Consider the following 27,449-nt stretch of genomic DNA (forward strand, 5'->3'; position numbering starts at 1 on the left):
GCTCGTCTCTCCCTAGGATGCCTGAGGTCATCCTTGGGGCCAGGTCATGAGATGGGGTTTGCAGCTTCTGCCCAAGTTCTGGCTAACTCACCCACTCCCTGCACCTCCCAACCACGCCTGGCGGAAAATCCCCCTCCAAAGAGAAGAGCTGAGGCCCTCCCCATTCCTCCTGTGGACTTGCCCAAGTCCTGCTGCCAGTAAGCTGAAACTCAGCAGAGGGCGAGGTGAATGCTCAATGCTCTGAGCCCTAACACTGAAGCCTCAGTTGCAACCCCCACCCCATTCCCCAGCCCATTGTCATCAAAAAGACAGCCACACAGTTAAAGTGCATCTCTGGTAATGCTTTATTGATCTGAGGGATCCTGCTGCACCTGGCTCCCTACATCTCCATTCTCACCTGAAGTGCCCCTCAGGCCTTCCAGACCATTACCCCCATCCAGAGATGATAATTTGTGAGAATTGATATATGTGTGTGTGTGTGCAAATGCGTGTGTATATATATGTGTGTATACGTATCTATATAAACACATATATATATTAGCTGTACAGTATTTACAGGTACAAATAAAATAGGCTTGAAAATTACAGAGATGGTTGGGACCCAACACCATTTCAGTTTACTCAGCAGATAGAAAAATAAAGCACCAGTGGCCTTTGAGTGGCATTTGAATTTCCATGTGAGCAAAGATGGCTGGCCAGTGGGAGACAACAGGTTTGGCTTAAGCTCCAGCTGGCTATGATAGGCCCTTCCATCTGGCTGGCCCAGAGGCCAGGTCTCTACTTGAGAAAGGGGCTGTTATATTAGCCCATTACCATAGGCAAAAGGGACAAGGACACAGACCCTTGTCTCTTGACCATGCTCTGCTTTTGCTTGGCCTGGGCAGTGGCTGTGCGTGGCCAAAGGCTACAGAGGATCCCATGGGGTGGCAGATAAAGTGTGAAATCCAAGTCAGGGAAAACTGGTTTCATTGGCATCTTGAGACTTGAGAAAGGAAGGTTCTCCACCCTCCCATCCCAATCTATGCCAATTCGTCATGTCGTGTATTAGGGGCCCGTCAGTGCCCACTCTTAACTCAGCCTCATAAAATTCAGCATCGTAGTTACACAAATGAAACAGCTCACGGTGATTGGGGCTGCCCTGAGCTCAACCCCTGTGCCCATTCACTCCAGTCCAATTCCTCTAAAGAAGCCACTTCAGGGCCAAGGTTGGCCCTGAAGGCAGGACCAGAACCTCCTGTCCCATCTCAAAATCACCCTCGCAGCAAACAAGACGTCTTGGCCTCTCAGTCTGGTAGAGACCTGGAATCACACACTGCTGTTGACTTCTTTGTCTCTATAGGCGGGGAGCTGTGGCGGTGGCTTCAGGCCAAGTGGTGGCCTTATGGGCAGGTGGCAGGTGGCAGCAGTCTTCTTGCTACTCATGCGATTCTCTTCTCTTTTTGGGAGAGTAGAATACAGGCTTGGGGGTGAAGGGGGAGTGGAGTTGCCTAAATTCTCTTTTTCTCCCCTGTATGTGCAGAGGAGTTTTAGGAAAGAGGGCAGGACAGGCAGCTGGAGCCACCGAGGCCTGGCTCTGCTCCCGGCAGCAGCACCCAGGGGGCTGCTCTGTTCTTGGTTCCCCCTCACTCCCTTGGTGCCCGGGGGCCCTGGTGGTGCCACCCTGGGACCAGCCCAAGGCTCACAGCTTTGTCTCAGGGCCTGCTGCCTGCAGGGTGGGGAAGGAGTCCCGGATCTTTGCCACTTCCATGGCACACAGGTGCCCAAATACTTTGTTGTACCAGTCAGGAGAACGGCCCCTAGGGAAGTAGAAGAAAACAGGCATGAGCGATGGCTTTTTCCCTGGAGCCTTCACCAGGGAGAAGGAAGAAAGGACTTGTCCCCAGCCTCAGGGATCAATAGCATGAGGCAGAGAGTAGGGGCAGAGTCAGGGGAAGGGTCAGGGCCAAGAAGATTGAGCAGGCCATCCCAGGCCTGGTACCTGAGGTCCGCGCGGCAGATGTGTGTGAGCCGAGAGCGGCCCAGACCACAAGGCTCCATGAGGTACTGGGACGTGAGCACGAGGGCCCGCACACCTGACTCTGGCACTGGTTGCTCAGGATCCAGGGACTGGGAGACAAGCAAGCAACCCCCACGCGGCAGGTCAGAGCGCCACATCCTGTCGGAGAAGGGACACATAGGCTCAGATTCCCAGTGCTGGTTTCCACTCCACTTCCCCGGCCCCGCAAGCACAATGAAGTGGCAGCTGTGGCCCCTCACCGAAGCACTACGAAGTCACGGCAGGGATGGGGTGCCATGCTGTCGGTGACATAGTGGTACAGCTCCACACCTGGCATCAGGGCTTCCAGCACCTGGGCCCGCAGCAGGTCCTCATCCCAGAGGGCCCGCTCCCGGAGAACACGATGCAGCACCACAGCTGGGGGGGCTGCCACCTCTGTGGACACCTTCCATAGCCGCAGGGGGTGCCCGTCTGGTGCCTGTGAGCCACAGGAGTGGGGATGGGGGCAGCTGTCAGGGCTGGAGAACTCTGACTCCAGCCCTAAGTCCAGGCCTCAAACTGCAGGGCCTGAGGCTCGATAGGGTAGGCTGCAGAGCTCCTCTGCTAACCCTGGCCAGACTGAGAGTGCGCCCATGCTCCCTGCCCTCTCTCCATCTCTCTTTTCTGGATGTCTGCTTTTCAGCCTGTTAGATATCATAAAGAGATGATGGGACACACATTCTCAGAGGCCTCTCAGGCCCTACCATGATGGGCATAGTGCTTGTAAGTGCAGGAAGATGGTGATGATTATCAAGGAGCTCGCCATCTAGCACATGTATTACATACAGTGCCTTTTGTATGTGCCAGGCACTCACCCTGATCCTACATGGGAGGTTTTATTATGACCTTTTTTACACAGGACACTTCAGGCTTGCAATCTTACTCAGAATCCACGTCCAAGAAAGAGCATGGCCAGTGACCAGAGGGGAACAGAGAGAAATCCCCTCCATCCTGGGGCATGACAGAAGATGCTAAATGGAGGAGTAACACATTCCGTTGTCGGCTCGGGACATGTAATGCTTGGGGTCAGGGCAGTCCAGGCAGCAGGACCACACAAGGTGCAAATGCAAGGATTCAGCTGGACTGCGGGGCAGGGAGAGATGGGAGTTGAGGCTATCAAAGCAGCGTCTTGTCTGGAACGGGGCATTTGGAAGGTCATTCTGGCACGTGGTTCCTGAGAGAGCTCCCTTGGTCTCATTTGATTCTTGATTACTTAATGTACTTTCTCGGCTCTCTGACATTCTCCAAGGATCAGGCCGAGGCACTGCGAGACTGGGAGGGCAGCTCCTGGACTCCCTCCTTTGGGTTTCCAGACTCGCCTTACCTGCACCATGCTCTCTCAGCCCCATAGCAGCCACTCGTGGTGTGGTACTCACCTTCCTGCAAGCCAGCTCCGTGTGCTGGGGCCCTGGCATGCTCATCCAGCCCTTGAAGCGCTCAGCAGCATCACGCAGCAGGTCCTGGATGCTCTCCTCCATGTAGAGGCTCAGGCTCACCCCCGCAGCTTGGGCCTGACGCAGCTCAGCCAGGGCTGGTCCGGGAGGGCTGAGCTCAGCTGCGCTGTAGGAGCTGCATAGCTGCAGCACCATATCCTGGGGCACCTGAGAGTGCACACACACACTGGGCTGCAGCTCCAGAGAGCAGGAGACCCCATGGGGTCTGTCAGGTTCACGTTAAAGGCAGTGGAGAGGTGCAGCTACCACAGCAAAGTAGATGAGAAACCTTGTGGGGAAGAGTATGAGCTTGAGGGGTATGTGTCAAATTGGGTCATATCCCTGACTTGGGGCACCAAGGTCAGACTTGATGGTTCTCTCAGGTCTGGTAAGTAGGTGCCATGGCCTGGGGTTACTCACCTGGAAAAGTTTCTTGCAGTCACTGATCATGTGCGACAGGCCCTGGGTGGCTGCCATGTTCTCACTCAGGTCCCTAGGGCCAGGCCTGCCAACCAGGCTGCGTTTGCTCTTGATCCTAGATGGGCAGGAGGTGGTAAGAGGAGAGATGGCACAAGGACACAAGACAAGATGGCCAACACGCTGCCTTCCAGCTGCCAGGAAGCAACTTTGTCAAACCTGGCCACAAAACAACCTGCTGCCTTTTGGAAGGCCCTGCACCACAGCATCCCACCAGCCCAGAGCCCCTGAGGAGTCAGGCTCACTCCTTGTGGTGAGGCTGAGACATAGCACCACCAGTCATCAAAGGCCAAAAGTCCAATGGGGCCCGAAGTGTCTGGACCCAGCCCGGCCCTGACATGCCCTGACCCCTTTCACCTGGGAGAGGGGCTATCCTTCTTAGAGACGTTGAGGTGGAAGATGGAGGGTGCCAGGCACACTGCCAGGTTGCCTGCTGTCATCTGGTTTTCCTTGGCAGAGGCAATGTCACTTAAGAAGTAGAGCAGGGTCTGTAGCACCTCTCGGTTCTCATCGGGGAGCAGCAAGGTGGCAGCTTGTGCTGCTGCCAACCACTGATCCTTGGGGAGCACTGTGAGGAAGCAATAGAAAGAGAACTTTCCTCACTTCCCCAGAGGCCTTAGCAGCAAGCGTGCTGCTTCCAAGGGGGCAAAAGGCATGGCAGTCCCAAGGGGAGCAGTGAGAGGGAAGGAAAAGGGTCAGTTCTATAAGGGCTTTGGGTGCCTGATCCAGCTCTATTACTAACGTACAGTGTAACCTTAGGTAGTTCCCCTTTCTTCCCTCAGGGCCTCAGTCTACCCTTCCATATAATGGGTTTGGGAGCAGAATGGTCTCTCTCCAAGGGCCTTTCCAACTCCAGATAGTAACTGTTCCAATCAGCTCACAGGTCCAGCTACATGTGCCTGCACCAGGCTCATCTTCCACAAGGCCTGGGATTCAGGGAGGCTGAGAATGGGGCAGGTTATTGGGGGTATGAGTGAGTGACTCACGCTGGTAGATATGCAGGAAGGTGGTGGTGAGCTTGCTGGTGAAGATGGGCTCAGGCAGGTCCCGGAAATACTGCTTCAGCAGATCAGCCACGTCGTAGGCCGACTGGCCCTCATAGCAGACATTGTCAGGCGAGGTCTCATTCATTTGGCGCAGGTTCTGGATCCTGGACTTGACCCCGGACTTGCGGAAGATGCCCACCTGGTCCATGCAGGGGAGGGAAGGAGGAAGTCATGTATGAGTAGGAGGGAGACTGTAAGGCCAGTCCTGGACGGAGTGTCGGGGGCGTAGGCCACCCTGGACTTCAAAGCCTGTCAGGCTTCCTGAGGGGCAGGGTAGGGAGACAAATGGCAAAACCAAATACAAGGATTTTTACAGCTTCAGGGCCGAAGAGAAAGATGCTTTTGTGGCGATGAGTAGGAAAATGTAGGTCAAGGCTAACTCAGGCTCCCAGAAGACCGGGAAGCCTGGGCCAGAAAGAAAGTAACACAGAGCTGGGCCTCGGAGTAGAAAGGAGCTTCATCCTTTCTGGGCCTTCCTGAGAACAGCAGAGGCCTCTGGTGGACCAGCCCAAGTGAGGGGGAAGGCCAGAGCAGTTCTCCTCCCCAGCTCCTCCGCCTTCCACTCAATGCTCACCACCACCCCATCCCCGCACTATCTCCCCCACAGACTGCCCCAAGAGGGCTCACTTGGTCCAGGCACTGGCTGCGCAAATAACGCATGGCTTGCTGAATGCTCTGTGGCAGCGGCTGGCCCGTGCGCTGCAGGTGGATGAGGGGTGGCACCCCAAATACGTGCTGTCCCCGGTAGTCTGGGGTCTTGTTCCTCCTCATGAACTTGGGCATTGACCTGTTTGGGAGAATGACAAGTGATCAAAGAGGGGAAAACAGTTTGGAGACTCTGCCTGCAGTCTCGAAGGATCAGGTAGGGTGAGGAGGGTAAGGCACACACCACAGCCACAGAGTCAACACTCACTGAGCACCTGCTTTGGGCCCAGCCCTAAGGAGTCACAGAGGAACACAGAGAGCTCTCAGTCTGACCAAGGAGATTACTGTGTCAACAGGCAGTGACAACTCATGTGGCCAGTAGGTGGCCAAGAACTTAGGTGAAGCCCCATTGAGGGAGGAGAACTGTACCTAGCGGGTTAGGGAAGGCTTCAGAGAGGATGTGGTAACTCAGCAGGCTCTTGAGGGATAGGAAGGCGTTGTCCCAGAGGAGAAATGGGGAAAAGGCATTCCATGCAGAGAGCACATCACGAACAAAGGCAAAGAGGCAGAAAAAAGAGCACAGCACGTTCACAGAAGGATGACTGGTCTCACTGATCTGTAAGGTGGGGCTGCTTAGGAGCGGTGGGCTAAAGAGCTAGAAGGATGGAGCAGGACCAGAACAGGAAGGAGTCATGGTGGAAGGGAATCTGCATGATGGGGAGCCAGAGAAAGGTGTTTATCTGGAGAGTGACAACCGAGCTGCATTTTAGGACAATCTCACTAGTTACAGCATGGAAGTTGGGATGGAGAAGATACAGCTAGAGGACCTCAGGTCCTCTGCCCTATATTCAGCCTCACCTAGCCCCTCCAGCCTTCCAGCATATCACATCACTCCACTGGCCTGTGGGCTCTGCCTGCCTGCACCCACCTTCTGGGCTGATCCTGCCCAGGGCTGTGGACCTGAGTCAGCAGCTCCCCACCCTCCATGACCCAGGAGTCACTCACCAGACCCAGCCCTGCTTGTGGGGCACAGTATACTTCTCCATGAAGGCAGTGAGCCGCAGCAGCGAGCCCTTGTGCAGGAGGTTGATCTGGCCTGCAAACTGCCGGTTGATCTCCAGCGACTCCGAGTTGAGGCTGGGCCGATGGGAATTCTGGAAGCTATGCCAACGGAGCTTCCTGGTGGGGGGCGGAGGACGGGGTGAGAAGGGTGGAGAAGCCCAGAGGAGTAGGTTTGGCTAAACCTTAGAAAAGGTCCCCATATTTCTGGTCCCCATATTTCTCCCCAAAGAGAAAATGCAGGGAGCTGGAACACTTTCACGTTGCTGCTGAGGCCCAGGGCTAGAAAACGCTTGGACTCAGCTTCCTAAGGGCCAAGAAGTTCTTGGGGAGGGTGGCACAGAGCTCAGGCCCATCTAGGGCCAACAAGCAGTGCAGCCCCCTGCCCATTCCAAGACTATCATGGAGGGGCTGCTCCAGGGAACCCCAGTGGGCAAAGCTGGAGACCACAGACCATCTCCTCTAGCGTCCTCCCTCACTTTACAGAGGAGGAAGCTGAGGTCCAAAGAGGAGATAGATCATCATTTTCTCAAGGCCACAGCAGGGGCAGGTTCTGGACTGAACTTTCTGGATTCCCAAGTCCTGTACTCTCTCTCCTGAGCTGGCTATGAGGGGATAATGCAGCCCCCAGGCACTTGGCCCTGGGCCTCATGACTAAGAAATCAGCTTCAGAGACAGAGAGAGAACAGAAGCCCCTACCTGCGCCCCATCCCAATGCAAACTCTCACCTGCAGGGTCTGGTAAGTGAGGCCCCAACACCTGAATCCCGCCGTTCACGTGGCATTGATGCCTGGAGTCCAGCCAGGGGCCCTGCGGCCTCCGCCTCATTCATGGAGTTCCCACTACTGTCAAGTTCGCTGGAGGAGGCCACAGTGTCAGAAATGGAGTGTCCTTCTTCCACAGACAGGCTAGAGGCAGAGGTGGGTTCCCCGCCTGAATGTGCCTCCTGCTCACTGTCCCGAGCCAGGGCCGGGGCCTCAGCCTCTTCCTGTGCCAATGGCTCAGCTTCTGCCGGAGCCTGAGCCGGAGCCGGAGCCAGGACTGCTGGTTGGACTTCAGCCTGCGCCCAGGCTGGGGACTCTCTGTGGGCCGGAACCTCCATCTGGCCCAGAGACTCAGCTTGGCCTCTGACCTCAACTGTGGCTATTTCTATTGATGAAGTGGCCTGCTCCTCTTCTTCATCTCCAGGCCCCAGGTCTGGGTACATGGCCCGAGACCACAGCTCTACTCGTTGCTGTAGCCCCCACACGTGCTGGAGGATGTCATCTAGGTGAGCATAGCTGCCCCCACTCTCCTCATCATCTTCATCTTCAGCCTCGACCCCAACCAGTACAGGCTCAGCTGGGTACAGCTCGGGCAAGTTGTCATACGTGCTGGCATGGCTGCCCGTTGAGCCACAGGAGCCCCGGCGCCCCTCACAGCCCCAGCGCCTACCTGGCTGCCAGTCTGCCAGGGGGTGTCCGTCCTCAGGACACAGGCTCTCGATGGACAGGGAGCGAGGGAATGTTCCTGGCTTGTGGTCCCCGGGCACGTGCACCAGGCAATCACCCCGGTGTGTCCGCTGAAGATGACGGAACGAGGCCACAGGCCAGGCCTCCCAGGCCTTCCGAGTGTCAGCACCACTGCCACCGGCTGAGGTGGCAGCCCGGTTCTTGGGCCTGTAAAATCCGGCCGAGAGGAAGCTACGGCAACTGCGGAAAGATGAGGCTTTGGAGGCCTTCTCTGAGGCGGCTGGACTACGCTCGGGCCCTGCTTGCCGGCTGCCACTCTTCTCCTTCCGCCTCAGAGACTCAAGGTGCTTGAGGAAGCTACGGTTACGATGGCGCTTCTTGGCTTTGTCCTGGGGACCCTCCTGGCCCTGGGTGGGGCTGAGGAGGGACCGATCACTCGGGGTCGGGGCACAGCCTGGCAAAGGCAAGTCTGCTGGCTCGGGCGGTAGACTCACTGTGATGACTGGCAGAGAGGTGGCGCTAAGCTCGGTGAGGACGCTCTCACAGCTTGAGGTCACTGGCAGCCCAGGGCTCGGTGGGGCCAACAGATCAGAGGACCCCACAGGAGACCAGCACTTACTTTCCTGTTGGAAGGCCCAGTGGCTACTGATGGTACACTGCTCTTCCTCTTCCGAGTCTTCATTCTGGGAAAGGTGTGGCAGGGTCAAGTCAGAGAAGCCCAGGGTACAAATCCTTGCTTGTACTTCACTCTCTGCTTCCAAACTCCTGGAGGACTATGAGGTGAAGGGCCCTGCTTTCTGGCTGAGAACATGGCCTAGGTTGGGGGAGCTAGCTCTGGGAGTGTCAGGGGAAGCCAGGAGTCACAGACAGAGCCCAGATGTATGGTAACAGTAATGCTCAACTAATTAATCTAACCCCCCTTCCAATTTTACAGATAGGGAAATAAACCTACAAACCAGAAGCCACTCACCCAAGGTCAATGACATGCATTAAGTCAGTGACAGACCTTCCCAAGCTCTAGGCTGTAGTCTTGGATTAGAATCACAGAACACAGAGCTGGAGGGAATCTGAGATGTTCTAGTTCATCTCCTTCTTTGCAAAATGGAGAAACTGAGGCCCAGAAGGGAAGAGGTTTCCCTGAGGTCACTCAGCAACCAGTGGCAGAGCTGAGATCAGGCCCCACGGGCCTCCTGTCTCACAGCCCAGGGCTTCGGTAACTTGCCTACCCCACCCGACTACAGGCCTCTGTAGCCCCTGAAAAAAAAAAAAGCAAGGAAGCTCGTTCCTAGGAAAGAATGGGGTCATAGATCTCCTCCATCTCTATCACTAGCTGGGGAAAGGCACTGCTCTGGACGTCTCAGACTCCTGAAACACTGGAGCTAGTTTTACAAATGGTTTACATGTGCCCTGGGTTTCCTTATGGTGCCACAGACCACACGCTTGCCATGACTCACCTGCTTGCTTTGAAAATGAACCTCCAATTTCATCGAGGCACAACTGTTCAAGGTCATTAGCCTCCTGCAACAAAACGGAAGTGTCCACCCAAGTGTCCCAATCCCCAAAGCCTGGCAGAGCCTAAGATGCGCCCACCACTTCCATGCCCAAGCCATCAAAACTTCTTGCAAGCTCCAGTGTTCGTGAAGGTTTAAGCACCAGACTCAATGCTGGGAAGATTATGGTCTCTGCCCTCCAGGAGCTTACAAAGAGAGTAGAAATAAACCCTACAGAAATGGGATGTGTTCAACGGCAGAACAGACAGAAGGCACAGCAGACAAACTCAGGGAGAGACAAGCAACTTCCATGAAGGAGGGATGCAGTCAGAGAAGGCTTCCTGAAGGACACAAATGGGATTTTGATGGTGAGAGAAACAGGGACTCTTATCCCAAGCTTACACAGGACCTTGCAGGTACACAGTCAGCAAACAGACCAGTGTGGGCATGAGACCAGTGGCACTAAGGCTAATGAGCCAGCTTGCAAAGGGCTTTGGGTGGTATGCTAAAAAGTCTTTGCATTTTTATCTTTAGGCAGTGACAAATTTTAAGCAGAAAGAACAACCACTTGGAGCTTTTACAATGCTGACGCTGGTGTATCTGGATGGATCTGGGAGTGGGGTGAGGGAAGGCAGAGAGGAGAGCTATCAAGACTAGAGCCGGTTAGACTGAAGCCTTGTGATCAATCTAAGCAGAAGCCATGGTTTGGCCTCAAACAAGGGCCAAGCTGGTGTCAGTAGAAACGGACTGAAGCAGAGGAATATTTGGGGGATATAACTTTAGGAGAAAAGAAACAAGGCCAGATCTTGGCTTTCTAGCTGGAGTGACTGGGTGGGTAAGGGTGTCACAAACAAGAAGAACAGAATAAACAATGTGACCGCAGAAGATGAGCTCTAAGCTGGGCTCCTCCTCTATTAGAGGGTACAAGGGATGTTTTTTTCTCCACAAGGAAGCCCGAAGCTGGGCCCTTGGCTTCCCAGGCTTGGCCCTCAGCCCACCTACCTACACAGGGCCCCCAAAGAGTCCTCGTCCAGAAAAACGTGGTTTTTCTTCACAGAGCCAATATCCAGGGGAAACGAACCTTCTGTATGGCAGAGAGAAGTAAAGATGAGTCCAGTGGTAGATCACAAACTCAGCCTCAACTGCCCTTGAGCTGGAAGGGAAAGGCCAGGAAGGAGGGGGAGCAGGAAGACAAGAGGCAAAGCAGAAGGAAAAAAGCCAGGAATAAAGGAGGGTGCCCCACGAGTTCAGGGGAAAGGTCAGGGAGAGGTCTAGAAGGCTGAGCTGGACCCAAGAATCCCTCCAGTCAGCGAGGCAGGTCCATGGGGGTAGCGGGCCCAAGACCCTGGGTGGCTGCCAAAAGCCCAATATGGGCTCCCCCATTGCCCTTGAATCCTGGGCTGATCAGGCAGGGAAACTTCTCCTTGGCCCAAGGTGAACTTGGGGGAGTAGGGTGGGAGCAAGGACAGAAGGGACAGGATAGCCCAGTAGCCAAACAATACTTTGCATCTTCCTGTGGCCCACAGCAGTAGGAGCCCACTCCCTGGAACTTAGGGAGGGGAGAGGGGAAAGAAAGGAGTTGGGAAAATAGGAGAGAGAATCTAAGAAGTCTCACAGCTCTGTACCTTACTGGGGAAGCAAGCCCATTTGTTCCTTTACTCATTCAACTAATGAGTATCTAATTGAGCATTTACTTTGTGCCAGGCACTTGAGCAAATCATACAGCATACAACAGTGAACACAACACAAACGCTTCCTGCATCCATCGATTTACACTCTTAAAGGAAACAGATAAGCAACAATACTTAAAACCAAGATGGTGTAGTTACAAATGTCATGGAAGACATCAGCCAGCGTGATAGTGTAAAGGGAGGCTGGTAGGGGTGGGGGCTGCTTGCAGAGAGGTGGTTAGCAGAGAGCTTTCTGAAGCAGTGACATCGAGCTGAGTCCTGAAAGATAAGAAGCAGCCAGCTGTGCAAGGAAACTGCAAAGAGAGTTCCAGGCAAGAGGAACAGCAGCATCAAGACTCTGAAGGGGGAAAGAGTTTGGTGTGAGCAAGTGTAGGTAGAGAGGAGCCCTGTGAGCAAAGGTAAGAGAATCAACGGAAGTTGGAGAATGCAGCCCAGCAGGCCAGAGCAGAGCATCTGGGTATATTTCATTCTGATTGTGCTGGGAGGCCATCGGAGGGTTTGGAGCAGGAGTGACAGTCAGACCCATGGCCAACAGGAGCCCTCCGGCTGCAGTGTAGAAATGAGAGTACAAGAGCACACAAGGCTGGTGAACCAGCCCAGGTGAGCCACGACACTGGGTCACCCCAGACTGTGGCAGTGGAGAGAGTAAGAAGTGGACTGATTCAGGATATGTTCTGGAGGGAAAAAGGTCTTGCTGAGGGGTTAGAAATAGGAGATGGGGACAAAGAGGAATTAAATTAAGGATGACTCCTAGGTATGGGGCTTGAGCAAGTGGGTAGATGGTGGTACCATCAGGAGTTGGTTTTTAGACCTGTTTAATCTGAGACGCCCGTCAGACATCTGAGTAGAGACTGAACTGGCAGCTGTGAATAGATGAATCTGGAGCTTGGGAATGAGGTCTGGACATTTGGAAGTCATCAGAATATGGATGGGACTTAGATAAAGATCTCATGAGAAAGAAATGTTGAGAGAAGACGGCCCTGGACAGAGCCCTGGGATATCCTGATCTTTGCATATCAGTTAGAGGAAACAGAGTCAGCTAAGAAGACAGAACGACAGCCAGGAGAGAGGGGTGTTCCAGAAGCCAAAGGAAGGAGTGGCCAGCGGCACTGCATGCTGCTGAGAGATGGAGCAAGATGAGGACTGGGAAGTGGCCGCTGAATGTGACCACGTGGGGGTCACTGGTGAATTGACCAGGCAAGTTGACCAGGCGAAGTGGAGGTGAAGCCGAGGTGCAGCAGGGGTGTGGGAGGAAAAGGGGAAGGGAAGCAGCAAGTGTGAAGAACTCTAGAAAAACACAAAAATTAAGAGATGAAGAAAAACAGAGAAATGAGGCCATCACTGTGGGGCAAGTGAGGGCACGGCTGGGCCACAGGGTGTACAACTCCAGGCGGCATTCTTCACACCGTGTGTACCTACGTGGCGTCCTCAGGAGTGGTACCACGTGGTGACCCTGGTTAAGACAAGGCACTTTAAAGGCATGGGCAACAGCAGAGTTGTGGCAGTGGTGAGAGCAATCCCACAGAGAGATGATGCAGGAGAGAAAGGTACAACTGCAGAAGCAAAGTCCCTGAAAAAAATCGGAGCAGGGCGAGGAGACACTGCTGATGTGTAGTTAGACAGAGACTCTGACTTGCCCCATTTAACAGAAGGAAAACTGAGGGGTAAGGAAAGTTTTGGAATGGGGGAGGGAGAACAACTGAGTGGCCTTACCTTCAAAAAGCTGCACATACTGAGGAAATCCTGTTGCTCGAAGCCACTCACATGCTCTTTTGGCCTCGGCTTCTAAAACAGAACAAGGGAAAGAAACAGGCAGGGAAATGGGGTTAGGAGGGTGCTGACGCCAGGGCCCTAGGTGTATGCTGCCCACTCCCAGTAGGCAGGCATGTCTCATTCTGGTGATCCAGCAATGGCAAGAGAAGGCCAGAGGGCCTGGCACGTTTGTTCCAGGTCATAGCCAGCTAGGAGGCCCTCTGCTCCCCAAGCCCTACTCTCTGAGCATCCTGGCCCTGGCTTTCTTCAGCCTCATTTCTGCCTTTTCCAAATCCCTCCCAGTCTCCCACTCTCTGCCCAGGAACCAGGATAATCTGGGGTCAAGGAAGCCTGCTTCGATAAGCCACAGCTGTGTCCTCCACTGCTGAGCCTTTCTGAGGAAGCCACCCCTTTCCAAGGCCCTGGGTAGACCACCCTAGTCAAGGCAGGAAATAGAAATGTTCAGCTGTAACTATCTTTCTTTCTCATCATTGGATCTAACTTTCTTCAGCACTTTGACAGCCAAATCTCGTTTAACACACACAATAACCAGTGATGGCTTTGCTATCCCCATTTTACAGACATACAAACAGGCTCAGCCTATGGCCTCACAGTGGACAAAGCAGCAGTGCCAGGGTTGGAATCCCAGCTGAGTCGGACAGCAGCTACCCTACGCCTGTTCCAGTCCTTCCTCCTGAGGGAGCTCGCCAGTACTGCCTCAGTTCTCGTGGCCTATTTGTGGCATAGTGCAGTGCTGAGTGTCATGAAGACAGTGCTGGCCTGTCAGGGTCTCGGGGGGCCATGGCTAGGTCAGCCTGTTGCCTCTGCTCTGGAAGTTCTGGCACAGAGCTGGGCACCCCTGTCAGCACCAACAGTGATGTGCAGCTGGACTGAAGCCACAGAGGAGGCGCTGCTAGTCAAGGTAGACCGAATACCAGCAGCAAAGCCCTGCTCTGGGGCCTCTGCTTCCCACCTAGGTGGTGCCAAGATGAGTGGGGCTGGGACCACAGGACCTGGTATCGCAGGGTTGGCGGGGGAAGTCAGCTGGCTTTAGCAGAGCTGATCTGGCCATGGCGTCCTGCCCCCAACACGTCTTCCACTTCCTTAGCACCTGTGGCTACAGTCTCGCCTGGCCTCCCTGACCAGAGGACTCTAAGGAGACTGGTGAGGTTTTTCCAAGACAGGAAGAGCTCTCTCTTCCCAGTGCTCACTCACAAGGAAACCCGGGATGAAATCCTATCAGCTAGACAGATAAGATGAAGGATAAAGCAGTATTTCAGAGATGCTGGGTAAGTAGACGGGGAGGGAAGTGTGGGGGAAGTTAGAAGTCAGTCAGAAAAAGTAACGGGCTCCTTTAAAAGTCAAGGGTCACACACTGATGAGGATCTGAGGAGAAGAAGAGAGGGCTCTGCAGCTCCTGGAGTCCCTGTGGGTTTTGGGAGCAAACTGGGGTATGGGCAAGGATGACCACCTGTGCATTTCTGTGAGTGCATGCAACAGGTCAGTGCCCACCCCAGCATCTGTCTCTACATGTAGCTGTAGCCAAATCTGCTCATGCCTATGACTCAATGAGGATCACTGTGGGACCGTGCACCTGAATATACCCACAGGCACCACAGTCTGTGCATGCACCCACCTCTCTCTCTGCCTCTCTCTCTCGCTCTCTTTCTCGCTCTCTCACTCTCTGTCATCTCTTTCTCTCCCTGTGTGTGTGTGCACACATGTATGTTTTATGTTACTGCAACTTCCTAACCTAAGATAGAGATCTAGGAATCGCCAGGACCTCTGACGGGAGGCCTGGCAAGTGTCTGACAGAGCCCTGCTGGCAGTACCTCCACCTGTCTGGCAGGGGGCAATGCAAGCGTGAAAAAGGATTCCGTGCTCCAGGCCAGGATATGGGTAGTCTGGGTGATGTAAGACCAGCCCAAAGGGAGCCTTTAAGGATCACGATTCTGTTGCTAGGACAGCTGAGCTAGCTGCCACAGCCACTTCCCTGTCCCTGTTCCTGTCACATCCCTGGGATGAGACCCTTTCCCCATCTCAGCACCCATCCTGACAGCCAGCTCTGCTTTCCTGTTATCAGGACAAAAGGGAGGTGCCAGAAGATGGACCAGGTTAGGACTTCCAGAGAGGCGGGCACAGGAGTGGACAGTGGCCCCTAAAGGGCCATAAGTGTGGCCGCCCAAGGAAGGGGAGTAAATCTCTAGGGTAGACCTCCATGCTAGGAACACACCCTTAAAATCCCACTGCAACCCTGTTACTCATGGCTACTGGAGAGGAAAGGAGAGATGCACTTCCCACCCCTGATGCTAGACATTGGCCCTAGCTGGGGGTGGCAGAAGGGACCATCTCACTCAGGTCAGGGCCGAGTTATTTCATGACTACCTAGAGCCCTGTAGCCCCTTGCTACTCAAAGTGTAGTCCCAGACTAGCAGCATCAATATCACGCGGGAGCTTGTTAGAAATGCAGAATCCCAAGCCCCACACCCAGAACCAATACATTTAACAAGACCCTTAGACAAACACACTAAAGGTTGAGAAGCCCTGGTCTAAATCACATTGCTCAGTGATTCTCATCCCTGAATGCACATGAGAATCAGCTAGGAAGTGTTTTTTAAAAAAATACCAGTGCTCGGGGCCCCTCCCCAGAAGGCTGACTTAATTGATCGCTGGTGCCACTCTCCACATTGGTATTTTTGAAAAGTTATAGTATGAGGCCTACTGAGGCCCAAGAGACTTTTCCAAGCTCATGCAGAGCAAAGTGTCACAGCTGAGACTATAACCCTGATCTTTTCACTCCATGTTCAGCATTCTTTGCCATTGCATTATGCCACCTGCCCTCATGCCAGCCAAGCAAGGAGCCCAGAGTCAAAGGAACCAACCCGAACCCCCAGGCTGTTTTCCTGTTCCTTCTGGTCTAGTGGAGTCACAAGCCAGGGTTCAAATCCTGGTGCTGTCAATCGCTAGCTCTTTGACTTTGGGCAGGTTGTATAAGCTCTCTAGATTTCCATCTCCTCCTCTGTAAAATAGGAGCGATTGTATCCACATCTTTTTTCAATGTTTATGTTCTTTTTCATGCTTACGGGGTTTTCTTTGGGGTCACTCTATCACCCAAGCTGAAGTGCAGTGGGGCTGTCACAGCTCACTGCAGGCTCAAACTCCTGGGTTTGTGCAATCCTCCCAACTCAGCCTCTTGAGGTGTGGTGTGGTGCATGCTAGAACTATAATAACATGCACCACACCACACCTGGCTGATTTTCTTTTTAGTTTTTTGTAGAAATGGGGTGTCACTATATTGCCCAGGCTGGTCTCCATCTCCTGGCCTCCAGTGATCCTCCTGTGTCCCTGTCTCAGCCTCCCAAAGTGCTGGGATTACAGGTGTGAGCCACCACACCCAGCCAGCATCCATGTCATATAGCTACTGAGAGCATTAAATAAAATACTGGAGAAAGTAAAAGCCCCTGGCACATAATACCAACCACTCAACAAGTGTGTTCCACCCCAACTCTGACTCTGAAGGGTCCCAAAGAAAAAGAGGAAACTAGAGAAAGAAGCCCAGCTGTTGCGTTCCCTTGTGGGTCCAGACAATTGCTTCGCCCAGACTACTGTCAGAATTGCAGCCAAATGGCCGGGGGGAAGTGAGGTTAGGAGGCAGAAGTTTCAAAGAGGTTACAATTGCTCCAAAGACAAAGGAGCAAAGGAGTCTGGAGTAGGGCTACAGACCGAATTCCCCCCCAGCCCTCCTCAGCAGGAATCTAGAGAATGTAATGGGTTATTACCAAACAGGATGTCAGGGACATTGGCTCCCCATAATACACTACCTCATGGAGAGCTGGGAGGCCCCAAGGCTCCCTCCCAGATGGAGCAGTCAAGGACATATGTCTTGGTGATTAAGGGCTGAACTGAGATGCTCTGCTTTGTCCCTCCCACTCATCTCAGCCTGCCCAGGCTGAGGCCAGGAGCGACCCCACCCCCACCCCCACCCCAGTAGACTCAATTCACCTGGAGCTGGAGCCCAGGTGGCCCAGACTGAAGAATGGCTTATGTATCCGGCGGGGAGAGTGACACTGGGCAGGCTGAGGTGAGTGAGGTAGGAATGTCTGTGGCCCCTTGCCCTACCTCTGTATCCAGATGTGCAGATTCCAAGGCATGGCTGCCATCAGTTTTAATGGCTACATTCTGCAGGCGGTGCATGCTCTGGCCAAAGCTAAGGTGATGTGCCGGGATAGGTCAGTAACAGCAGTCAGCTGGCACAAACTGGATTCCACTGAGACTTAAACTTAGACTCTCCCTGGGGGAGGAGCCCAGCTGATCCAGGCTGGGAGAGTCAGGGGAGAGGGCATACTAGAAAGCTCCAGAGTCCAATCAGGCCTCACAGCCAAACCCACAGGTCTCCTGGTGGGAGCATCAAAGAAGGAAAGGCTGAGCAGCGGCACATGTTTTCCGAGGTCGATGACGGTATCTGCACCCACACTTACACAGGCCATGTCCCAGAGACAGCACAGAGCAGTCTTCTATGCCGAGAAGGATGCAACCAGGAAAAAAGCCGGCCTTCTGGTCTTGAGAAACACTCAAGGGTAGGGCTTATGCACCCAGGAAAGGGGCAGCAACATTTCTCACTGGGAGATGCAATAATGCCCAAAGATGCTCACTAAGTTGGAAAAAAAAAGCTTTTTTCTAATCAAGTCAGCTTCCATGCTTGCCACTAAGTCATCTGAGGCAACTCGTGTCATTCCCTAAGCTTCGGTTTCCAAATGTATACAGTGGGGACTAATGACTTTACCGTCTACCGCTGTAGTTACCTTATAGATCTGATCAGGCTTTTGCTGGTTTTGAAAGTGTCTATATAAAAGTTATCATTAACAAAGGCTATTTTTGTTAAGATGAACTGAGCTTTGTACCCATCTAGTCTTTAAGACACAGTTCAGATTGTGTACCAGTTGCAAAGAGATGAGAGAAAAGAGCCAGGAGGAAGAGAGAAGGCAGCAAGCATCTAGACTACAGGAAGTAAGGCCTCAGCCAGCCAGTGTCACTAACCCCACTCGAGGGCTGGGTACCCCCTCTTCACACCACTACTAGGCAACTCGAGTCCTTGTACCTTCTGGTCACTCAGTGGGTTATAAGATAGCTGCCCCGGCCCTGGGTTCAGGCATGGGGACCAGGCGGGAAGACATAGGACTCAAGACAAGCAATGGGTGGATGTCACAGGGACCTAGATGAAAGCATCCTTTATTACTGCTGGAGCTCTTGGGTGTCCCATGCCATTCCTCCTTCACCTCTCAAATCCGGCTGCACATGAGAATCTCTTGGGGAGCTTTTCCTAAGGGCCCCACCCATGACTAGTTAAATTAGACTCTCTGGGGATAGGGTTCGTTTTTGTTTGCTTGTTTTTGAGAGCTCTCCTGGTGCTTCTAAAGTACAGCTGGAGATAAAGACCACTGCCCTAAACAGAAAAGGCCTGCTAAAAAGCCACAGGTATAGGTCCCTGGAAAATTCTACACAGAGGCCAGTCACAGGCCTGTTCTACTCACAGGCCCACGTTCTCTCTAGGCCTGAGTGCTGGGGCAGGAGAGAGTGACCAGCATCAATGTGAATGCCTATGATAGCTGGGGGAAGGCAGGTGGTGGCTGTCTGTGAAGGTCATTCAATTAGCTGACCTGCTCCCTAAGGTGACTTTAAACATGTGGTGGCCTCCTTTACCTGACTTAGCTTCCTATTTGGAAAAGCGTCTCCTCCGTGGCCCTCGCCAGAGGATGGGGGCCTCCAAAACAGGGTCTGCTCTCCATGTTGGTCTCTCCTACCTTGAGTGAGTACTGCGGGAAAAGCCAGTGTCCTAAGCAGTGGAGAAAGACCTGGGATGCCACTGTCTATGTGACAAACACGGTTCCCAAGGCAGGCTCTGTGAGGCTGGTCCCTCAGGGCAGGGCTGGGAGACAGGCAGGGGGTCACCTACCACTGCAGGCCCTGCTACTGCTGCTCAGAAATGCTGGGCCCCAGCAAACCGCTTGTCAGATCATTCCTTTTGGTTGCTACAAGGACCATTTCCTTCGCCCACTCTCCAAATCTAGAGAGGGACCCCCTCTCAAGGAGAAGGTGCTGGTCTTTTCGCAGAAGGCTTGTATCTCAGAAGCTACCACCCTCAGCATGTGGCCCCGACTGCTCTGAGTAGCTCCTTTCACCCTCCCTTAAGGAAACACTAAGGGATCCCGGCCAAAAGAAGCTTGCCCACCAAGCCTTGAGCCCTGGCACAGGGCTGCATCCCTCAGGGGCGCTGTTTCATTTGAATTTGCACAAAGCTACCCTCTAGGTTGGCAGTGTCCCTAGCAGAAGTGCTGCAATGGGTGGCTGGCTGGCTATGTTACCTCTCTCCCTGGGAGACAATGGGAGAGGGACCTTCATAAGGACCTGTACTAAGCTGTCAGGGATTCCAGGGCCGCCAAGACTTTGCCTCCTGACCTTGGAGCAGACATGCAAGGGGGTCTGCAATGCCCTATCTGCAGGGCGGTCCAGTACACTGGCGCCTCTCTCTGCTCCTGCTGCTCTTCACTGGGATCACAACTCTAACTTGATTCTTACAGAGGAAGGCACAGGGAGGAAAGGAGACAGGACCAAAATAGCTCTCATCCCACATTCCAAACCTCACAGGAGGGGCACCACAGGAAGGGCCACTGTATTTCACCAGCCTAGCTTGGCAGTGCTGGACCCTGGCTGGCCTCTGGCTTGTTAGGTCACCGGGCAGAGCTCAGGGCCCTGCTGCACCTGTTCAGATGCCAGCCTCAGTCTCGGCGGGGGATACAGCTGGATGCCAAGTTCCGGGCCCATGCGAGCAACACTTCTGGAGCCTCCCTGTCACAAATGAGGCACCAGCAAAGCAAACAGCCCAGGAGGGGCCCCTAGGACAGGGTGGCAGGAAAAGCAAGCCACCGAATCTTTTGGCTGGCCAGTGGCAGATTCAGGTGTGTGGTTCTATTTTCTATATAACATCCCTGTCAACACTGCACACCCCAGAAAAAACTTCTAGCCTCTACCGCAGGGATTTTCAATCAGGGACAATTTTTCCCCCAGGGGACAGTTGGCAATGTCTGGAGACACTTTCGGTCATCTCAACTGGTGGGGGTCGAGTGGGGAATGCTACTAGCATCTACTCAGTAGAGGCCAGGAATGCTGCTAAACATCGTACACCACACCAGACAGCCCCAGACAAAGAAAGGTTGACTCCAGATCTGAAGTATGAGACTCTGAGAGTTGGCCTCTGCCTTACTGGAGCCTCAGGCTTCTCTGGGCAGCTCACCCTCCCCTCAGGATGTCCTGGGGGCTGAAGGAAGAATGGGTGCCACATTCAGTGGCGGTCCCTAACCTTTGCACACTGTGGACACCTTGCAGGAGCGGCCAGGAAGAGGTGGCAGTTCTGGTTTGGCATTTTATTTAAAAATGGAAGTTACACAAGAAATCCCCAACTGTGGTTTCCCACTCCCCTCCGTGAAGCAGTGGCCTGAGTTCCTGTGTGCAGCTGTAAATGAGAGATAGTCACGAGGACCCCGAGGTGAAACCAGACCTCAGGCCCACTGAGGCTGCTGGAGAATTTGGGTACAGAGGCGGCCCAGCCTGTGGGCTCCCGGGCTTGAGCTTGATAGGCAGGACCAAAGCGGACAGCTGACATTCCTGCCTGGCCCCAGGTTTCCCAATGACAGGGAAGGTCAAAGCTGCCACCTGCTCTGCTGCAGCTGCTCCATTAGTTTTCTTGCCCCCAACCCAGTCCCAGGTGCTCTGACAAGGTCATGATGCCCAGGAAAGAGACAGGTGTTTCAATGAGCCGTGTGCTACTCCACCATCTCCAGTCCCTGGCCTAGAGACAAATGATGCCAGCCAAACTGGTCTGGGGCAGATTAGACCAGCAGTGACTGCTCTCCACTGTGGTTTGAGTGGAAAGTATTGGACTGAAGGTCAAGTGAACTACCTCTGGCCTTAGCTTCACTAGCAACTTGCACAACCTCAGGCAAGCCATTACCTCTGTCTGAACATCAGTTTCCCCAGCTCCTAATGGCCGTTCCCCAAAATCTAGAGCTGCAGCAGAGACATGTGTGTGATGGGTAGTGGCTGTCTCCCTGTGGGGAGCTGTCTTCCTTCACATTCTCTTCTGAGGACCCAAGCGAGGATCCTCAGTGGGAACGAAGACCAAACCCATCTTTCCCCACAAACCAGCTCTCCTGATGTTCCCGCCTCCAAATGCGCCCACTGCCTAGGCTTAAACCTCAAGTCATCCTTGCCCTCTTCTCGCCACATGCATTTAGTAACCAAATTGTACCAACTTTTCCATCAAATGATTGGGGTTTTTCCTGCCCAACTGTGCTCTAGCTTCTCCTGCCTGGATTGCTTCAGTCCTCCAAGTTCCTAGCCTCCAGCCTCTCCTTTCAAGGGGCCATCCTACCAGCTGCTTTTTCCAAGAGCCCAGCTCTAACCTGGCCATTCCCCTTCTCTATAACCTAAAGAGCTCCCACAGCCTGGGGCAGATAGACTTGACTGCTATCTGGCACTCAAGGCTCCGTACAATCTAGACGCAGCCTGATTTGAAGCTTCAAACTGCTATTTATTCATCAAGATGGAGGTCAAACACCCCCCACCCCCGCCACGAAGCCTCCCCTGACCTCTCACCAACTCCCTAACATCCAATGTCTTGGTTCAATTAAGCGGCCCCCTAACACATTTCCATTATCATCTCGGCAGCACATGAGTCTATCCCCCATTCAACTGGGGGCTTCTCTGCACTGGGTATTATTGGTCTTTGTGTTGCCACTGCAGTGTATTAAGGGCTACTGAATGTTCTGGCAACACACAGACAGGAAGCTACTTCCCACTACACAGTATACAGGCCTCTGACTCTGCTCCCTTGTCTGGTATCACCACAGCACTAGAGATGGGAATTGAGCACATGTCTTCACCTCAAAGCCTTGCCCTAGGACAGAAACCACACAGACAGGAACCAAGGCCCAGAGATGTGAGAACAGAAAATGAACTCTGCTTGGTGGTGCTGGCATTATGACCCTAAGGAGCACTTCACCACTCTGCTAAGCTCAGGGGACGGCATCCAAGTTCACCTGAGAGAAGGGGCCTGTCTGCCTCCTGCCTCCCTCTCTTGGCCTGGAAAGTCTTGGCGCTTGTCTGTTTTGACCCCGTGCCACCACGTCTGCATCCCACCCCCTTGCCTACTTCCCTTTCCTTTTGCTCAGGCCAAATATAAACTCCTGGGCAGGAAATGCCTTGAAGGAGCCTGGCCCCACCCTGAGATCCAGAGAAAATTGTCTCTGACAGAAAGGAAATGGGCCTGAGAGAAGTGACCTCCCTGGGAAGGGAGCAGACACAACCCCTCCCTTAGCCCTGAGGAGAGCCAGAGGGAGGGCTGTGATGCTGAGCGCATAGCAGAGGATGGGAGCCTACGGCTCTGGGGACAAGAGTGACAACCTGCATGGTCAGGCCACGGTAGGGCCAAGAGAAGAAAAACCCCAAATCGTGGTCTTAAAGCTCTGTAAGGCCTATGGGCATAGAGGTTACAGGGTACAGTGGGAAGAGTAACAGGCTAGCCACCTGAAGACATAGCCTATTAGTCACGGCTCTGTACTTCTTTTTTTTTTTTTTTTTTTTGAAATGAGGTCTCACTCTACCTGGGCTGAAGTGTAGTAGCACGACCACAGCTCACTGCAGCCTCTACCTCCCAGCTCAAGCAATCCTCCCACCTCAGCCTCCAGAGTAGCTGGGAGTACAGGCATGCACCACACACCCAGCTAATTTTTGTATTTTTTATTTTTTGTAGAGATGGGTGTCTCCCTATATTGTCAGGCTGGTCTCAAACTCCTGGGCTCAGGCAATCCTCCTGCCTCAGCCTTCCAAACTGCTGGGATAATAGGTGTGAGCTACCATCACATCCGGTACTGGCTCTATACTTCTTACTCATTAATGACAGCAATATTTATGATACTGAATGTAATTAATAATAAACTATAACAGACACTAATAGTTATAGAGTACTTACTACGTGCCCAGGGCCACGGACTTTATATTGTGCCATTATTACGTCCCAGGCACTTCTTTAAGTTCTTTTTATGTCTTCGCAACAAACCTGTGAGGTAAGTGCTCCAATAATCTCTCTATTTTACAGAGGAGGAAACTGAGGCCCAGATATACAGAGCAACTTGCCCAAGGTCAGCAGCTAAGAAGTAGTGAGCCAAGATGCAAATCCTGGCACTGGAGTCAGAGCTACCAAGTTAGAATCTTCCTCATTAAAGAAAAGAAACTGCCTAGGCTGGGGCCTGGCACACAGCAGCCACAAAAAGCATCTACCAGGGTTTTTGTAGGATGAGTGGTTAGCCTGAAGTTAACTTCCCATCAGCCAGGAAAGCACTTGATCATCCTGTATGTCATTTAGTCATTGCAAGAACTCATCCAAAGCAGGTAATGCCTATGGTACAAATGGGGAAACTGAGGTACAGTAGGTCAAGTAGCTTCTATTGGACTACAGATTGGGCCAGAAACCTACCTACACCCATAGCCCTTGTGCTGATCTGTTCCCGTTTCAGCCTCCCTCGGCTCTCCCCTTAGAATCCACTCCCCATGATCTGTGCATTTATTCAACTAATAATACCCAAGTATCTACTTGGTGCCAAGCCCTACACTGGGCACCAAGGTCTGAAAACAGAACAAAAGCTGAACTCTACTGCAGCACTTGGCCAGAGCTGCTTCCAGGCCCATCCTTCTCAGGGAGACAGAGCCTAACGTGGACTGGCCTTCATAGCACTCCCTGGAGCTTGCTTTGAAGGCATGATAAAGGGGAATGAACCCTGAAGCAATGGAGCTGGCAGCTAGTAAAGCCTGAGGGAAGGAAGCTTGCAGCCCCCGGGACCTTGAGATGGAAGCACTTCAGGGAGGGCTAGAGCTTCCGGACAACCTCCTCCCACCCAATTCTAGCATGGGACACAGCAGCTAGTGATCACAAGAGCTAATCCAGCCAGCCTCCTGCCTGCCCCTAACCACCCACGCCTTCTAAATAATGCAACCTAGTTGTCAAGACAGAGTATTCAAATGTCTCTTCTTCCCTGATGCCACCCAGCACCCTGCTCTCCACCCCTCATACTGGAAGGTGCTAATCAGGCAGGCCTAGTGCTGATGTCAGAACCACACAGCCACTCCCGCCACCCAACTCCCTCCTGCACACCCTCCCACCCCAACGCAGCTCTGTTTTAGTGTTTTACTTTACCCACTCCTCCATGTCTTCCCTCCTATCCATCTGTCCATCTTAGTGATGGAGGGTGAGGGGAAGTGCACAGAGTAGACAGGCAAGGATCTCGGACTGCAGGCCCAGGAGTGACTGATCACTGGTGACTGTGATAAGCACTCAGGAGGGGAAGGAGACCCGAACCTCAGCTCTTGCCTCCTGGCCAGGCAACTGGAGAGAGAGGCATGGCTGAGTCTTAAAGACATCAGGAGGTGGACTCAGACCTCCTAGGTCCTGATCCCAGCTCCATCATTCCCTGGATATGTGACCTTGGGCAAGTTTATTTAATGTCTACTTACCTAAGTTTCTTTACATGTAAAATAGAGACCAGGATAGCAGTACCTACCTTACAGAATTGCTATGGATGCTAAAGAAGTTAAAATGTGTCAAGAATTTAGAAGAGTTCACTCTTATTATTGGTGTCACTATCACTACTATAGCCTGTTGCAGTGTCATAAATGCCACTAAAGAAGGCCAGAGGAAGGGAGCCTTGTAGGTGGGCACTTTTCTGGATGAGGTGAACTCTGAAATTACTGCGAAGTCCAGACCTAGGAGTCTGGAATGCCTAGGAGGTGGCAGGTTTGCGCACTGCACACCCCCTGGTCAGTGAAAAACAGCAAAATGACAGGGCAGCAGAAGGTGCTACCAAACAACAATAATGGCAATAATTTTATGTATATTGTTGGATTTAATATTCAACAACCCTGTGAGGTGGGTACATATCTCTATTTTAGAGCTGACAAAATGAAAGCTCAGAGAAGTTAAGTAATTTGCCCGAAGTCTCCCAGCACTGTGTACACGAGAGCATGTGTGCAGCTCAGGATGTGTTTTACTTCTGCTCCACTCTGACCCCTTTTCCACATTCCCCTCTTTGTTTTCCCCATTTACAAGACCCTGCTGCGGTGGGCGCTGCTCAGCACAGATGTTTGGGGACAAGCTCTTCCCATAAGCTCCCTGCCTCTGCCACAGCCTGACTTGACCTTAGCCTGGAGTAGAAAGGCTGGCTGCAGGTGCCTATCTCACACCTCAGACAGGCCAGCCTTTGGCCAGCCCAGATAAAGGACAGGAAATCCTAGGCCACCTCCCTTGGAGCTCACTCTCTCACAGGAACAGAGTTGCAGCCGGAGCAGGGGTTCCTCTGTGGCGAGGAAGCTGCCAAGTCAGCCCCGGCTGCTGGGGCTACTGGGTGTGGCTTGGGGAAAACAAGGAGGGCTGAGGGTCAGGAGACCTGGGCTCCAGATCCTCCCTCACTGGAGACTGTTCCTCCCTTCCCTGGGCCTCAGCCGGAGACCATCATGGATCACTCTGGGAAATCATACCATCTACTTTACAGGGCTGCTTTGAGAACAGAATGGGATCATGGAAGTGAAAGTGCCTTGAAAACTGAAGAAGTGGGAGGACTCACATTCATCATCATCAACGGCTAGGGGAAGGAATGGCTAAGTTGGTATTTCTCCCTGTCTGATTCACTCTTCTAGGCCCCACTGTGGGTATGGCTCATACTCATTTCCGGCTTCAGTACTCCCTAAAATATTCCCTTCCCCATACCCCCCACCAGCTCCAAAGATAAAACCCAGTGGCAGGAAAGCAGGATATGCTGGAAGCCCCCCACGTATTACATTGTATTCAACTCATCAAGGGGAACACCTACTCACACCAGGCTTGTCCTCCACTAAGGGAGCACCAGTAAGAAGGCCCTAACTTCCAAGGGCTCTCCAGTCATGAGAACTGGCTGGACTTGAACAAGAAACAAATCAGAGAGCACTGTATAAGGTATTTGCACCCAAGATTCTGGAGTTAGGAGTCTACCTGTCGGGGTAACCAAAAAGGATTACGGAGAAGTCGTCTGGACAAGTTCAGACTATAAATAAACTAAGGGGACTGAGGGGTTTCCAGTGCCCCATTTCCTGCCCCCAGGGGACCATGTTAAAGGGACCATAAAGAGTAGCATGTAGGGAAGACAGAGGACAGCGATGAGGCCGGGAACGGAGCTGCCCCAGGTTTGAGGAGGAGCACAGACGCTTTAAGGCTGTTTGGCCTGGAGAAGACACAGGTGCACTTGAGTTTCATCCTCAGACCCCTGAAGGTCAGAGAGAGCAGACAGGGTCCAGGAGGTCTCAGGGGACACAGCCGGGACCCAGGGTTAGAAGCCTCAGGGAGGCACAGTTAAGTTCAACATGAGAAAAATCTTTCAGACATTCCAAAGACAAAAGCAACTTGCTTGAGATATATCACACTCCCAGGTATTGAAGATGAGTGAGCAAGAACTGCACAAGTACCTGTCAGGAAGCCCCAAGCTTCAGAAGGAAAGTTGGACCTAGTGCCCTCTAAAGGTCCTTCTCCCCTGAGCTCTGCCTGCATACCTACCTCTAGAGGGGTTGTGGGAGAGAGCATAAAGGTGACTGGAGCTGGCTAGGCCCTCAGCTCCTTCCCACAGGGACATGGGATCCCAGCAGCACCATGGGCTGGTGCGACCCAGGGAGAGCAAGTCAATCATTAACTTGTGGCTGAATGGGTCAGAGAGTGGCTGGCCACTTGGGACAGACACAGGCTTGGGGAGGGGCCAGAGAGCAAACTGCAGAAAAGCCCATGCCCAAGAAGAACCCAAGCTGTGACAACTCAGGGCCTGGCCAGCTCAAACTGACCCAGCCAGCTGAGAGCATTCAGCCACTGGGCCTGGCTGAACTTGAAGCCAGATCACCATTGCCCAGTAGGTAAGAAAAGGGTCTTGAGTGGGAAGGCATACTTGCATAGCTGAAAGGAAGGCTGAGACACCACTGAGTCTGCCTGCCACCTGCTCTACCCACTTTATAGTCGTGGAAATTGAGTCTCAGAGAAAGCAAAAATCACTCACCGAGACAAAGCTATAAAGGGAACAGAACCAGAAGCCAAGTTTCCTAACTCCGTAGTAGGCCTGTAGGGTGTTCCTTTTCTTCCCACTGAAGCTACAGAAAATTGCATGTGGTCTGGAGCTTTCTAAATTGGGTCTGGGTCTGGGTCTGGGTCCTGGCCCAACCCTTCCCAAGCGCCACTGCTTGAGTAGATACAGGTTCCCAGAGGAAGGCATCCTCCTCCACTTACAGAGGCCCTCAGCCTCTCAGCAG

At 53.0% G+C, this 27,449-nt stretch overlaps 1 protein-coding gene across 4 annotated transcripts in view; it reads right to left on the reverse strand.

Annotated features, from left to right (window-relative positions):
- Positions 1-320: 320 nt before the first annotated feature.
- STARD8 (StAR related lipid transfer domain containing 8) overlaps positions 321-27,449 on the reverse strand; it is a 60,770-nt gene continuing 33,641 nt past the window's right edge. For 3 of the 4 annotated variants that reach the window (XM_064368913.1, XM_012460835.2, XM_012460831.2), the window contains exons 2-14: positions 13,041-13,112; positions 10,639-10,720; positions 9,601-9,664; positions 7,424-8,829; positions 6,642-6,815; positions 5,619-5,778; positions 4,932-5,130; positions 4,303-4,513; positions 3,889-4,003; positions 3,412-3,636; positions 2,257-2,474; positions 1,979-2,155; positions 321-1,796 (exon numbers count right to left, since the gene is read on the reverse strand). In XM_064368913.1, coding sequence (XP_064224983.1) covers positions 1,679-1,796; positions 1,979-2,155; positions 2,257-2,474; positions 3,412-3,636; positions 3,889-4,003; positions 4,303-4,513; positions 4,932-5,130; positions 5,619-5,778; positions 6,642-6,815; positions 7,424-8,829; positions 9,601-9,657 — 3,060 coding nt within the window. In that variant the 5' untranslated portion in view covers positions 9,658-9,664; positions 10,639-10,720; positions 13,041-13,112 and the 3' untranslated portion in view covers positions 321-1,678. The remainder of the gene's footprint in view (positions 1,797-1,978; positions 2,156-2,256; positions 2,475-3,411; positions 3,637-3,888; positions 4,004-4,302; positions 4,514-4,931; positions 5,131-5,618; positions 5,779-6,641; positions 6,816-7,423; positions 8,830-9,600; positions 9,665-10,638; positions 10,721-13,040; positions 13,113-27,449) is intronic. The other variant, XM_012460834.2, reaches the window with a different exon arrangement.

The sequence above is a fragment of the Aotus nancymaae genome, unplaced genomic scaffold (genome assembly GCF_030222135.1).
Source record: "Aotus nancymaae isolate 86718 unplaced genomic scaffold, 86718_ANA_hifiasm-v0.15.2.pri h1tg000081l, whole genome shotgun sequence".
Classification (NCBI taxonomy): Eukaryota; Metazoa; Chordata; class Mammalia; order Primates; family Aotidae; genus Aotus; species Aotus nancymaae.